This window comes from Erinaceus europaeus, chromosome 4 (assembly GCF_950295315.1).
Source record: "Erinaceus europaeus chromosome 4, mEriEur2.1, whole genome shotgun sequence".
NCBI classification, from domain to species: Eukaryota; Metazoa; Chordata; class Mammalia; order Eulipotyphla; family Erinaceidae; genus Erinaceus; species Erinaceus europaeus.
This window is the reverse complement of record NC_080165.1, coordinates 149636516-149651943: the sequence shown is the minus strand read 5'-3', so window position 1 is coordinate 149651943 and position 15428 is coordinate 149636516. Positions and strand designations below refer to the sequence as shown.

General features: G+C 50.9%; 1 protein-coding gene across 2 annotated transcripts in view; it reads right to left on the bottom strand.

Annotated features, from left to right (window-relative positions):
• SIM1 (SIM bHLH transcription factor 1) overlaps positions 1–7094 on the bottom strand; it is a 93416-nt gene extending 86322 nt beyond the window's left edge. For both annotated transcript variants that reach the window (XM_060190714.1, XM_060190715.1), the window contains exons 1-2: positions 6968–7094; positions 5628–6216 (exon numbers count right to left, since the gene is read on the bottom strand). In XM_060190714.1, the coding sequence (XP_060046697.1) occupies positions 5628–5802 (175 nt within the window). In that variant the 5' untranslated portion in view covers positions 5803–6216; positions 6968–7094. The remainder of the gene's footprint in view (positions 1–5627; positions 6217–6967) is intronic.
• Between the last annotated feature and the right edge of the window lie 8334 nt (positions 7095–15428).

The window sequence follows — 15428 nt, the reverse complement described above, 5'->3', positions numbered from 1 at the left end:
ACACCGGTGTGGTCCACTTCCCCATGGCCTTGGTGGCCCCATGGGGGTCCGACTCTCTCCCCCACAGCAGCCTGGACTCCAGAGTGTGCCCTGCCCATCACTGCCTGACTCCACTCCCTTCTCCTCAGTAATCCACTCCCCTCACCCCCACCCTGCCAACTCCATGGTTCGTGGTTCGGCACTCTCCCTGACTGGGCCGGCAGCAACCAAATTGCAAACTGCAGGAACGCGGGGCTCGGCCCCAGGCTCCGCCGTGAGGGGACAAGAGTGTCCAGTGCGGCATCTGGAACCGGCCCACCGCCGTGGCCCCAGGACCCTGAGCCTTGCAGGGTGGTCAGGTGGTGGCAATGCCACCAGCCGCTGGGCAAGCAGAAGGGGTCGCCTCGCCCTGTGCTCCATGTTTCTGCTGGACAGCACACATCCAATGACCACACCTAAGGCCATTCTCCTGGGGCCACCGGATCTAAGCGTGTCCTCAGGACAATGGCCAGGGCGCTTCCCGGGATAGCGGGCTCACTGCTTTTGGAGATCTCTGAAGGTCCATCCAGTCCCTGCAGCCAGTGAGCGCACACTTGGCGGCCCGGCTCCGGCTCCAGGAAAGAAGTGCTGACTGCAGGGGCCAAGGTGAGACTGGAGCAATCAGCCGGCTGGTGCAAGATACCACCCCCAACACACACACACACACACACACACACACACACACACACACACACACACACACACACACGACACTAATGGAGCCACCAGGGAGTCCTAGTGTCTGAGACCAGGTCACTGTCACCCGGGCCCAGCTATTCCAGCGGCTCTCAGCAGAAGGCATGTTTGCTTGCGGTTTTCAGACACCACTTTGTTGCTGTTTTGTTGGTTTGTTTTGCACTAAACTTGCAAGCTCCTTGCTAAATAATTGGCAGTTCTCCCGCACACCCCAAAGTAAAGGTTTCCCTGAATCAGAAACAGATTGTCAAAACCATACGGTGTTAGAGCCAAACCTCATTTCCTTGAGATACCTGGGCGGACAGGACAGATGGAGAAAAGCCACAAATTCACTTTCTGTGGCCACAGTTGGGTCTCCAAAAGCTCAAAGCTGCCTGAGCAAGAATCCTCCAAGAATTGAAAAGATCGCGCTCCCCCACGCCAGACATCAGGTTTGTCATATGGAAATTAAACCTGAGTTTCCCTTAAAGCAGGTGATTTTTATCCTGCTTTCAGTAAGCATTCCAACATAGTTTATATCATCCTGGTTTCCTTATTCTTTTTGTTTTTATTAGCACTGACTTTCTTGAAAGCAAATAAATAAAAAGCATTTTTCACTGATGTTCCCCACAATTGCTGGCGCATAATCTGCCTTGCAAATGCTCTGCACGGAGTTTAGTTCTGCACTTTACATTTTAAGTCAACATCAAAACTGGAATGGAACAGAGAAAACCAGCGTGGAGCGTAAACTGTGCTTAAAGGCTTTTAAATGAGAAAAACTTCTGTAAGAAAATAAACATGGAAACCTGATGCTCAATCCTTTCCCCAGCAGCAAGAAAAACAGCCTTAAATCACCCAAACCACGTGGGAAATGAGGCCTCTTTTTCCTTTCAGTTCTTGGGCTCAGAAAATACATAAGGAGGTTAAGGATTTCGATCTGGAGATGAGTATTATAGAGAGGGTCTGTGGGGGTTTGTTTGATCTTCCCCCTCCTTCCAGACTTTGTAAGAACTCTCTTCCCTGCACAACTGTTAATTTTAAGCCGGTGATTAATTTTATTTTTCCCAAGACAGCTCACAATGAAATAGATGGCAGTGCAATGCCACGAAGTTCTGAAAGGCTGTCGGATTGAGAGCGTGTCAGTTGCTCTCGGATTCTGTTATGCAAGTATTATTACTCCCAAAGTCAAATGGTATTATATCTGCAGAGCAAAATTTATTACTTTTTAGTTGAACTTGGCCCTTTTGCTCACTTACATGCCAATTCCCTTATTTATTTATTCCCTTTTGTTGCCCTTGTTGTTTTATTGTTGTAGTTATTATTGTTGTTGGATAGGACAGAGAGAAATGGAGAGAGGAGGGGAAGACAGAGAGGGGGAGAGAAAGACAGACACCTGCAGACCTGCTTCACTGCCTGTGAAGCGACTCCCCTGCAGGTGGGGTCCCTCTCTCTTTTTATCCTTTCTTTCTGACTTGGATAATAGCGGAAATTTCTAAATGCCTTCTTCTTTTTTTTTTTTTTTTTACTTTGAAAGGCATTTAAAATAAAATATAAACTTAATGTTGAGGTATACAGCTTTAAAATGTTAATAACAATCTTCTTGATGGTTAAAAAAAAAAAACTAGGAAATCACTAATCTATGGTATTGCTCTTAATTCTCCAGGCACCCAAGCCCCACTCCTGTTTGCTGCCTCCCCCCCATTCAACTCAGTTTTTAACCTACACAAGTAAAAGAACACTTCAGATAACTAATCCACTGGGGTGGGGGTATAGCTCCCAGGGAGGGAGGAAAGAATGAAGGAAGGAAGGAAGGAAGGACAGAAGGAAGGACAGAAGGAAGGATAGTTTGAGGGTGTTACACTTTTTTTTTCAAACCTAAGTATTGAAAGATTTTATTTGCTGGTTTAAGCATTTTGACATCACAAGGAATTACAAGTTAACTGTTCTGTGAGTGAAACACAGTGGATGTTTACAGTCATGGGTTTGCCTGTATCTAAGATGTTACGCTATTTCTAATTAGTGTAGGCTCCATACCTTGCAAAAACCCATGTTGTGTATCACACAGAATGTGTCTCATGGTGAAACACCTGTACTTATCCCGTGCCTGAAGCCATTTTTTAATTGAAAATCTACTATGTGCTAAGGTAGGCTGGAGGCTTCACATTTACAAAAGAATTTCCCCATCAAACAAAAACTATCCATTTCTCATGGATTTTTTTTTTAAAAGTCTCACCCACTAACCAACAGAATATTCATTTTCCCTGCTGGCCCCCCATCTTGCCCACCCTGCGCCCTCTGTGAAAGGCTGCACCGCCCCTGGCGCCCTCTACAGGTCATGCCAGGTTCTGCGGCTTGTGCTCCCTGAACTTCACTGGAAAGCTGTTGGTTGGGGATGGTGGTGGTGGTGGTGAGTGTGTGTTTGTGTGTTTGTGTTTGGATTCTGTGTGTGTGTGTGTGTGTGTGTGTGTGTGTGTGTTTGGATTTTGAGACCTGATCCACTCTAAAAATTAAACCTCGTTCCTGGGAGCCAGCTGTGTGGATGACCCCTCTCACTCACTGGGAGTAGGCCTCCATGAGTCACAGCTCAACAGTAGCTGGGGAAATGAGTGACGTGCTCAGAATTCACACTCATCCATCCCCTCCTCCTACAAACTCACACTCACCCACAGAAGGAAAGAGGGAGGGTCCTGGGGGGAGGCTGGACTCCGGAGGGGTGGGAGTTGAGGGGCTGTTGCAGAAAGCAAACTTGGGGTGGAGGGTGGGCATGGTGCACCCGGTTACAAGCACCTAGTACCAGAAAGGGCACTTGTGGTTAAACTTAGTACCTTGGCCTGGCGGCCCAGGGGATTCCCAAAAGTTTTTTCACTAGCTCTTTAAAAATCACAAGTTAGCTCAAAAGAGCTTACTTTTTGGTTCCACCTATTTGAGTTTCACTTGATCTAGAATTCATGGAACTTGTTATCCTAGGAGCAAGATCACAACAGCAGAGCCCAGCCTGACCTGCCCAGCGGCTGCGCCGGCCCGGCCTTGATGGGCTCCCAGGGCGCACCAGACCAGAGGCTCCCGGCTCCCGCCCGCCCCGGGCCCGCAGACTCGCCATTCGTCGCCCTGCAAGTCGCACCATATGCTGCTTCTGATCAAACAGCAAGCGACTTGGGCACTGATAATTGAGGAGACCCGCAAGGAATCACGCAGAAAGGGAGCCCACTGAGACAGCAGGAGCTGACAAATCACTGCTAATAATCCTGTTAGGAGCAGCGTGGCCAGCGCAGTCCACAACAGCTTTATTCTTATCAAGTAGGTGTTGACAGTCTCCAGAACAATGAGATCTCTCTCCACCCCACCCCCCTATTACAGGAGATAGACTAGTGTCATCCTAATTTCTCTGCCAGCGATTTGCAGCAGAGGATGCAAAGGAGATAAACATATACTGGTATTGGGTTTTAAAACATATATTCTCCCCCCTTCTTTCTTTCTTTTTTTTTTTGTAAAACAACTTTTCAGGCTTTACACTTTGATTTTTCTCTCCAGTTGTTAGTCGTCAGAGATTGTTCAAGGGATTGTTTTAAGAGTAAAACAGTCATAACATCACGGATTATTTGAGGGGTAAAACTTGAACTACTCTGTGTAAGTTTTCTTTCAATGTCTCTGATGAATTTTGGGCATGTTTTCTGAGTCTTTGATTCAGAAAAATAACTTTCAGTCAAGAGCAAAGAAAGTGGAAACTCCAAATACAATAGTGACTTACCCCCCATCTCCTTAAAAGAACACACACACACCCAAACATCACCAGCCACTCTAAGCATCAAATCCTGAGCTCAGAATGTGAACAAGGAGAGTTCCAGTTCTTGGATGTGTGTGTGTGTGTGTGTGTGTGTGTGTGTGTGTGTGTTTGATATTCTTTCCTATACATTCACAAGCCCCCTGCCCAAGGAAGCTATTTAAGTGTGTGTGTGTGTGTGTGTGTGTGTGTGAGAGAGAGAGAGAGAGAGAGAGAGAGAGAGGAGAGGAGAGGAGGGGAGGGGAGGGGAGAGGGGAGGGAGAGAATGAGAATGTGGATAAAGGGAATGGCAGAAGAAATGGGAAAGAGAAGTTTCTTTTTCCTATAGAGGACAATGCTCTGTAAAGGCAACACTTTGCTCAAACAGCAGCTTTCACTCATCCATATACAAGCTTTAAATCCCGTCACCTCAGCTATTCTAACTCCTAGGCCTTCTAAGACAGTTTTTTCAAGAATCAGTTTGCCAACCAGCCACCCAGAAAATATTTTTAGAAAAGCCAGCTAATCATCTTAATCTGGATATACATATATATCTTTAATGTTGGAGTAAATATCAAATATCAAGCACCGGGCTTTGTGTTCGAACCTAGGACTAGCTCGAACCCTGAGAACACATGGGACGGAATAGTCTAGAGAATGGGTCCGTTGAAGACAGTCACTGTCTGCTCCGAATTTGCAGCTACAGAGTGAAATGACTGTCTGGCTTAGCTAGGTCCGTATGTATGGGAAACAGGACCAAAACTACAAAACTCCGGCAGTGAGTGTCCTTGCTTCTACTAGAAATAATTCTACCCAGAGAAATGAAAGGGGGAAAAAGGTAAGTGAGTTGTGTTTGGATTAGTAGTAGTTTCAACTGAGTCCAGGTGAAGCCTTGACAAAAGCACCATGGGGCTGCTTCCCCCCCAAACAGATCTGATGGCGTGAAGAAAACATCTCGGTGGGGAAGTCGCAAGAGCCGCAAAATGGCAGAAGGAATTCTGAGCTCAGCAAGGTCCTGAGTCCAGCAGACCTGCTCAGCTCCCCTCCGCAGAGCACGAATGCAGGCGCAGGAACGTCCCCTCCGGCCGGCTCAAGGACCTTTTGGCAAACCCCGTCCAAAGCCCGTCCTGTCCCCAGTCTCTCTTTGAAATTCTATCTGGGCAGAGTCACTTACCTTCTGGGAACACCACTCTCATTTTCAGATAGCTGGTGGTGAGCCTGATTATGGACGCCTTGTCCAGCTGCGAAGTGATAGCTGAGGGCAGAGGCAGTAACTTGGCCAGTTCATAAAATTCACTGTTTTCTTTCTCCCTCCTAGTCCGGGCAGCATTTTTGGACTTCTCTTTCATTGTGTCTCGTTCCCCCTTTCCTCTTGCAATACACACTCCACAGATTCATCCAAACCCAGAATTGAACTTTTTTTTTTAATCACATATCATTATGTGGCCCAAATAGAAAGCATATTTTGAATGAAGAGATCAGAGTCTTTGCTTCAGTTTATGGATGGTAGGAAAAGATCCGGGCGGCGGGCGAGCAGACGATATTTTCTTTTTTAAAATGTAGGGCGCCAAACACCAGACAGCTTCAAAACACCCGAGGAGGCGATCCGGGCAACCCTAGGAGTCTCAACGGCCTGCGGGTCCCGGGAGCAGCCAAGTTTTTCTTCTATTCGCTTCAGCGAACCCGGGTCCATGGAAAATAGACATAATAATCCCGGACGTTTGCTCTTCAGTACCGCAGACTTTGGGAGCGCCTTCCAGCCTCTTTGGGGGGTGGGGGGGGGGGAGGAAACAAAACAAAACAAACAGCAAAGTCAAGACGACAATTTTAGGCCACAGTGAAGACAACAGCATCAGAGCATACGAGATATCTGAGGCTCCACAAGCACACAATACACTTGTCTGGATTCCTAAAAAATAAAAATAAAAAAAAGAAAGAAAGAAAGAAGGAAAGAAAGGAAGAAAGAAAGAAAGACAAAACCTCCCCACCCACAAAAAAAAGGGGGGAGCCGGGAGCCAGAAAGGGCCTCCGGGCGCCCCATATTTCTTTGCCATTCTCGGTGGCGGTTTTTGTTTGGCTTTCAATCAATGAATAAATAAGCTGTGGGACGAGTCCTCTGCACATAATACTCGAACTTCGTCCCCATGCCGATGCCTGCCGCGGCCACGTTGTCCAGTCCCCGTCCCCAAAACCCGGTGCCCAGCTCTGCGCGCCCTGGCCGCGCCCAGGCCCCGCCAGGTCCCGGGGAGCCGCACACCTCCGCGGGCGCCTTTCAGTGCCCCCAGCCCTCCACGTTGGCTCCGGAACTGTCTACCTCTCTCTACCCGGGGTCTCCAGACTCAGGGGCCCCTAAATAATAGTAACAAATCATCATCATCGTCATCGTCAGCGGCACTCGCACATCCAGCCCCTCGGGACTGCGAGGCGCGCCGGCGGCACAGGTGGCACCTCGGGGCGCCCTGGGGTGGCCTCGGCCCCGGGCTGGGCGCCCCGAGGGTGTCCCGCCGCACCTACCTCGGGTCCCCGCGGGCGGGCAAGGGTGCGGCGGCGCGCCCCTGGGAGCGGGGCTCATGGCCGCGGGACCCCCGCGCCCCCCGCGCCCCCCGCGCCCCGGCTGCCGGCGGCTCAGCGCGCGGGCCCGGCGCGCTCCTGCGGGGGCCGCATGGGGGAGGCGTCGTCCAGGCCCCTCGTCGGCAGGTGCCGGCTGGAAGCCCCCCGCCCCTGCCCCGCGGCGCACCCCAACTTCTCGGGGAGCTCGGCCGGCGGGAGCTTCAACTTCACTCCGGGCCGCCCCGCTCGCGCCCTCCCCTGCTGCCACTCACGACCGTCCTCGTCTCCCATTGGCTCGCGGCGCCGGGGGCTCGGCGCCCATGGGTGGAGGGGCCTGAGTGACGTGCGCGGCCAGCACCGCCCCCACCCCGCGCAGCGGCTCCCGCTCGCCGCCCGCTTCCCCGCGACGCTGCGACCCTCGTCCCCGCCGCCCGGCAGCCCCGGTGCGGCCGTGACGACGCGCAGGACGCCGCCTCCCCCCTGGGCAGCCCGGGGCTGCGGGCACAGAAGCTGTGGGGAGGGCGGGGCGGGCTGGTCCAAGGCGGGGCGGGTCTGGGGTCCACTGCACGCCCGGCGGTGGGCTTCCGTGCTGCTCGCAAGTTCCTCTCAAGTCTTGGCGACAGTCCTCAATTCCTTGCCAAAGAAAATGAATCTGTGGGGGACGGGAGATAGTCGTCCCCCCCCCCCACCCACACACACACAAAGCGCACGGGAACTTTGCACAGGAACCCGGGTTCGAGCCACGTCCCTCCACACACAGCAAATGGGAACACCATGCAAAAGAGAAATCTTCATAAACGGTGGAGCAACGCTATGGAGTCTCTCTCTCTCTCCCTCCCCTCTCCCTCGCTTCTTCCTCTCCCTCCTTCCCGTCTCTCTTTATCTTATATTAAAAAGGAAATATATATATATATATATAGCAAATCTTTAATCCCAAAGAAGTGCCTCTTTTTTTTTTATTGAGTTGAATCGGGGATTAATTGTTTGCAACGGAAAACTCAGTCATGTGGACTTCCGTGTGGGTAGCAAACTGGGAATATGAGAGGAGGAGAAGGTTACATTTTTAGGCCAAAACGGAGTTGGATTGGGTGGTTCAGCTGGAGATGGTAGTCATCCCACAGCTACCCATTATCTGAACCTAGAGCAAAGACAGACTTCTTGTTGGGGTTTGTTTCAGGACAGCCCTTCCAGGAGGAATGTACAACACTCACAATGCCGCAACGGGAGTTCTTTTAACAGATGCTTCGAAGTATTATTTCCGACGCATTTTCTTGTAGAGATCCCCTAGTTGGAGCTGTCTTCTAGCGGGGAGAACTTGACTTGTCTCCCTGCCCTCAGCCCCTGAAGACAGCCCTGGCTGGTCGCACATCTCTCCCGCCTGACCCAGCTCCTCCCTCGGCTTGTCTGCCCCTGATTCTGCTCCTGAAGGCAGCTGTTTCATGGGCCATAAAAGACAGTAACGACGCCAGTAATGTTGCACTTGTCCTCTCCTCCTGTGGTGCTAAAAGTGCCCCTGAGAAAAACAATTCACCGAAGGAGAGATTGTGCCGCTCTACTGGTGTGCAGGGCGACTTTAAGAGTCTTGTCTTCTGCACAGACGCAGGCATCTGCCACCTCCTTGCCACTCGATGGCAGTAAGTTTGGGGGGGGGGGGTGGAAAGGACAAGGGGAGTTTCTTTAGTGTATTTATCCATCTGGGAAACACCCCATCGAGAGGCGGGAATGTTCTGGGTGAAAACAAACCAAAAATAAAGAAGAAAATCTGGAGGTTTTGTACATGTTAATCCAGCCAATTGACTCAATGCCTGAGGAGCACTCTGCCCCACCCTTGAAGCTGCATTTACTTGAAGACAGACTCTGGGAGGGTTCCGACCGCCAAGCATTGCATTTTAACTCAAGATAGGCCAAAGAAAAAAGACGCTGTGACCCCACCTCGTTATGCCCAAGACTCCAGAAGGCCAGATAGGATCGCTTTAACCAAGGGAGAGCGTTGTGTTTTGCAGAGGGTGAAAAAAACCTTCTTGGGCGGCTCTTGGGGGGGTAAAACAGAGACACGGGGTTAAACAATGGCTTTGGGGGGGGGGGGGCAGGGGATAAAAAGCCATTTTCTGTTTCGATTGTGTTTGTGAGAGATTTCAATGGAAACCTCGGTTGCCCTAAACCCCATCTCTGCTCCAAACAACAGGCAAGTGTGCTCATTTCTCTGCAGGGACCTAGAGGGGGTGTTCCGGATCCTGCCCCATACAAGATGCGTTTCACAGAGAAGAAACGCAGCATTTTATCTTCAGAAGCAAGGTCGACAAAATAAGTACGACACATCAAGGGTTTTTTTCTTTCTTCTTTTTCTTCATCTTTTTTCTCCCTCCTTTTCCCTCCCTTCCTCCTTTCTTTCCCTTCCTTCCTTCCTTCCTCTTTATTTCTTTCTTTCTTTCCTTCTCTCTCTCTCTTTCCCTTCCTTCCCTCCTTCCTTCCTTCCTTCCTTCCTTCCTTCCTTCCTTTCTGAAGCGCGTGCGTGTTTGATAGACCAGGTAGATGCGCAGCCCTGTGGAGACAGGCTGGTAAAGCCTCCACGCACAGTGGTCGGAGCAGCTTTACAGAGACAGAATTAGCGTGGTGAGCTAACACCTGTTTTTCTAATCTTTGAACCGAGCCTGGAGCTGGAATGCGGCTTCTCCACCCCCCCACACACCCTGCCCAGCACCCTTCCCTCACCTTCCCGCACCCTTCCCGCACCTAAGAGAGCTGGAGCCTCCCTGTGCTCGCGCCTCTAGCAGGAGCCCGGCTAAAACTCCCAAGTCTCTCTTTTTTATCATTTATTTATTTTTTATTGGATATACAGAGACAAAGAGAAAGACAGAGAGAGAGAGACAGAGAGACACCTGCAGCCCTGCTTCACCACTCGTGAAGCTTCTCCTCTGCAGGTGGGGAGTAGTGACTTGAACCCCAGCCCTTGCGCTCAACCAGGTGCGCCACCGCCTGGCCCCAACCTACCCAGCTCTTCACCAGAGTAAAGGAGAACCCCTCCCCACTGCCGTGGCCAGCACACAGGATCTCCAACACCAAAGGGGGTTCAGACCCAGAGAACTATCTCGTGGGCGCGGGTGCCTTAAACTGGAGACGGTCTAGAGGGTCCCTGAACCAGACGCCAAGAGGGGGGAATCCCAAGGGGCACTTCCAGACACACACCCTCCTCCTGCTCCTGCTCCTCCTCTCTCCATTTGGGGTGGGGGCGCACAGACTAAGCGAGGCCTTCACATTCTCCCTCCCTACCCCCAGGAGGACCCCCTTAGGCCTCCCCCTCTGGGCTCACTCTGGGCGGGCCAGGGCGCTGGGACTTGGGAGCTGCTGGCATCCAGCTTCAAACTGTGGGGGTGAGACCCTCGGGGGTGGGGGGTACGTGGATCCCATCCTAAAAAGGTCCAGGATGGAGAGTGAGTTCCTGAGGAAATTGGCGCAGATCACCAGTGCCCCACCGGGTTGCTTTGTCCAATGCAGACCTCTGTCCTGATCACTGCTAACTCCTCTCTGTGTCATTTCCACAAGCTGTTCCAGCCTCTTATCAAAAGAATATCTACCTCTCTCCTTCCGCCCCCATAACATGCTTTAAAAAAAATAAATAAAAGGCAGACTGCTGGGGTAGAGCAATTCCATGTGACACGCTTGCACACACCCCTTACAGTGTTGTCCACAGCACACAGGCACATTTATTCAATGACCAAAGTCAAGGCAAAGGCTACACTGATGGCCAGGAGGTCACATCCGAAGATGGACCCTCATACATAGTGCATGGGCGTATAGACGGTCACTCTTCACCAATGGGAAGGAGACTTTATCCAGGGAAGTATTCATGTCAGGTAGAGACTAAAGGTTTTCTTCTCCTGTGTACCTGAATCTTGTCCTAGTCGCATTTGATCACAACACTTAGACACTACAGGGGCCAGTCAACTAGAAAAACAAAGGCTTGGAAGATGTTGACAATATTTAATATGTAATATTTCTTAAATTACTTGTTTGGTCAGGGTGTTTTGGAAAGCAGAAGTCCTTTTATCCAAACAAAAACAAATTAACTTCTGAAGTTCTGATTCTCAGATGTCTGCCTGAATTGGCCACAAATACATATAATTATAATACATGTACATCTTCGGTGGTTCCATGAAAACAAAACAAACCCAGAAAAATACCCCGATTTGTCAAACAAGAGTACTGGGCACAAGCATGTATTTAATATAGGTTCCCTGTAAATACTTTCAGCCACATTCTACTCACATTTGAAACTAGACTCTAAGAATACAGCCTTGAATCCGTCACTGAGAACCAAGAGTGTTTTCTGAAACTGTGCATCACTCTTAGAAGCTGAATTACTCAGACCTGAGCAGCAGCTGGAGCCCTGACTGTGCCGTCTGAGGACCATAGCAGGTGGGGGGGATGTCTGTGGCTGGGGCCTTTTCTTTCCTGAACTCAAGCTGGGAATGGTGGTGGTGGTGGTGGTGGTGGTGGTGGTGGTGTGAGTGTGTGTGTGTGTGTGTGTGTGTGTGTGTGTGTGTGTGTGTGTGTGTGTGTGTGACTCAGCAAAGCTGGGCACAGGGCTACAACCATAATACTCAAAAAACGAAAGGCAGTGAGTTGCGACTTCAGCAGTCAGTTGTGATTTCAGGACAAAAAGAAAGAAAGAAAAAGAAAGAAAGAAAGAAAGAAAGAAAGAAAGAAAGAAAAGGAAGAAAGGAAGGAAGGAAGGAAGGAAGGAAGGAAAGAGAGAGAGAGAGAGAGAGAGAGAGAAAGAAAGAAAGAAAAGGAAGAAAGGAAGGAAGGAAGAAGGAAAGAAAGAAAGAAAGAAAGAAAGAAAGAAAGAAAGAGAGAGAGAGAGAGAAAGAAAGAGAGAAAGAAAGAAAGAAAGAAAGAAAGAAAGAAAGAAAGAAAGAAAGAAAGAAAAGGAAGGGAGAAACTTTGACTCCTTATGAGCTTTAGGAATCAGGTCAGACAGGCTGTGGACGGCTTCAGGGATACCCAGCAGGCAGGGTGCAGACAAGAGTGGGGTCAGGGGCCTCAGACCTAGTGAAGGATATCAGAATGGGGTGGACTCAGAGGGTGTGTGCCTGACCCTCTCTCGCTGACTTTTGAGAGTCTGGGAAAGGGATCAGATCTTCTCTTTCTTTGAATCCTAACTTTCTCTGAGCCCAGACTTTGTCCCTAGCCCCTGGGAACCAACATACTCCCAGACTGCCCAAGGAGTCTAAGGAGAGCTCCCTAGTCCTGTCACCTTCCAGGAGCGGTGGCCAAGGCAGTCTCTTGAGATGGGTTTTTCCAGCCCTTAAACAGCGCTGGCTTCCAGAAGTGGGAAGGACAAAATATCAGTTCTCCTGGTCTCCTGCAAGATGACTTTTCTGGGGATAGTTCCCCCCCCCACACACACACACACCCTTTCTTTTCTTTTCTTTTCTTTTCTTTTTTCCCTGAGGATCTGTATCTGGCTACTGGCACTACTGTTCTCAGGCTGTTCTGCAGGAGCTGAAAGATCCACGCCCCAGGGTGCAGGCAATGTCGCCACCGCCTGGGGGGGGGGGAGGCTTCTTGAGTGGTGAAGCAGGTCTGCAGCTGTCTCTCCCTGTCTCTCCCTGTCTCTCCCTCTAAATCTCCCCTTCCCTCTCAATCTCTCTTTGTCTCAATCTAATAAATAAATAAAAGATAAAAAAACAACATTTTGTTTGTTTGTTTGTTTGAACCCAAGCCCCGTACTGTCTAGGCAGAGTGGGAAAACATCCTGATGAAGTGGGTCTTTACAGCCCATAAGCATAAGACCCATAAGTGGGTCTTTAAAGCCCATAGCTTTTCAGAAAGGAGTCCCTAACTTGGGCAGAGAACCGAGACTTAAGAGACCACAATAATGGGAGTTGGGCCACAGCACAGCGGGTTAAGTGCACGTGGCACAAAGCGCAAGGACCGGCATAAGGATGCTGGTTTGAGCCCTTGGCTCCCCAACTGCAGGGGAGTCGCTTCACAGGCGGTGAAGCAGGTCTGCAGGTGTCTGTCTTTCTCTCCCCCTCTCTGTCTTCCCCTCCTCTCTCCATTTCCCTCTGTCCTAACAATGACGACATCAATAACAACATTAATAATTACAACAATAAAAAAACAAGGGCAACAGAAGGGAAAATAAATAAATAATATATATATATATATATATATTTAAAAAAAGACCACAATATATGCTGGGTGTAGGTGCAGGGAGCTGCTGCAGGAGAAAAGGATCATCGTGGATGCAAGGGGCTTGTGAGGCCCAGGTCTCCACTCTGATATCAAGTGTCCCCTCCTGCAAGGGGCCAATTTAAGACTGTGTGACCCTGTCAGCCTCTGGGTATTTTTGTCCTGTTTATGTGGACCCTTTCACATACATATATATACATATATATATATATATATATATACATATACATATACATATATATATATATAAATGAAACATTGCATGGTACTACCACAGTGGTAAAAGCTGAATGAAATCAGAACCAGGTTCATCATCATAGCCAGCATTTTCACTTTGTTTTTGTGATGTGGTTGTAGAGAAGTCTCTGGTGAGGGGTGGATAAAGCAGCCCGGCCCACTGCACACTGGAGGTTGTGAGCACAGACCAGCTCTACCCTGCACACTGGAGGCTGTGAGCACAGACCAGCTCTACCCTGCACACTGGAGGCTGTGAGCACAGACCAGCTCTACCCTGCACAATGGAGGCTGTGAGCACAGACCAGCTCTACCCTGCACACAGGAGGCTGTGAGCACAGACCAGCTCTACCCTGCACACAGGAGGCTGTGAGCACAGACCAGCTCTACCCTGCACACTGGAGGCTGTCTGCACAGACCAGCTCTAGCCTGCACACTGGAGGCTGTGTGCACAGACAAGCTCTACCCTGCACACTGGAGGCTATGAGCACAGACCAGCTCTACCCTGCACACTGGAGGCTATGAGCACAGACCAGCTCTACCCTGCACACTGGAGGCTGTGAGCACAGACCAGCTCTACCCTGCACACAGGAGGCTGTGAGCACAGACCAGCTCTACCCTGCACACTGGAGGCTATGAGTACAGACCAGCTCTACCCTGCACACTGGAGGCAGTGAGGACAGGCAGCTCTACCCTGCACACTGGAGGCTGTGAGCACAGACCAGCTCTACCCTGCACACTGGACGCTGTGAGCACAGACCGGCTCTACCCTGCACACTGGAGGCTGTGAGCACAGACCAGCTCTACGCTGCACACTGGAGGCTGTGAGCACAGACCAGCTCTACCCGGCACACTGGAGGCAGTGAGGACAGACCAGCTCTATGCTGCACACTGGAGGCAGTGAGGACAGGCAGCTCTACCCTGCACACTGGACGCTGTGAGCACAGGCCAGCTCTACCCTGCACACTGGAGGCTGTGAGCACAGACCAGCTCTACCCTGCACACTGGAGGCTGTGAGCACAGACCAGCTCTACCCTGCACACTGGAGGCTATGAGCACAGACTAGTTCTACCATGCACACTGGAAGCTGTGAGCACTGCCATCTCTACACTGCACACTGGAGGCTGTGAGGACAGGCAGCTCTACCCTGCACACTGGAGGCTGTGAGCACAGACCAGCTCTACCCTGCACACTGGAGGCTATGAAGAGAGGCAGCTCTACCCTGCACAGTGGAGGCTGTGAACACAGACCCGCTCTACAGTGCACACTGGAGGCTGTGAGCACAGACCAGCTCTACGCTGCACACTGGAGGCTGTGAGCACAGACCAGCTCTACCCTGCACACTGGAGACTATGAAGACAGGCAGCTCTACCCTGCACAGTGGAGGCTGTGAACACAGACTCGCTCTACCGTGCACACTGGAGGCTGTGAGCACAGACCAGCTCTACCCTGCACACTGTACACTGTGCGCACACCAGCTCTACCCTGCAAACTGGAGGCTGTGAGCACAGACCAGCTCTACCCTTCACACTGGAGGCTGTGAGGACAGGCAGCTCTACCCTGCACACTGGAGGCTGTGAGCACAGACCAGCTCTATCCTTCACACTGGAGGCTGTGAGAACAGGCAGCTCTACCCTGCACACTGGAGGCTGTGAGCACAGACCAGCTCTACCCTGCACACTGGAGGCTATCAGCACAGACCAGCTCTACCCTGCACACTGGAGGCTGTGAGCACAGACCAGCTCTACCCTGCACACTGGAGGCAGTGAGGACAGGCAGCTCTAACCTGCACACTGGAGGCTGTGAGCAAGACCAGCTCTACACTGCACACTGGAGGCTGTGAGCACAGACCTGCTCTACCCTGCACACTGGAGGCTGTGAGGACAGGCAGCTCTACCCTGCACACTGGAGGCTGTGAGCACAGACCACCTCTACCCTGCACACTGGAGGCTGTGAGCACAGACAAGCTCTACCCTGCACACTGGAGGCTGTG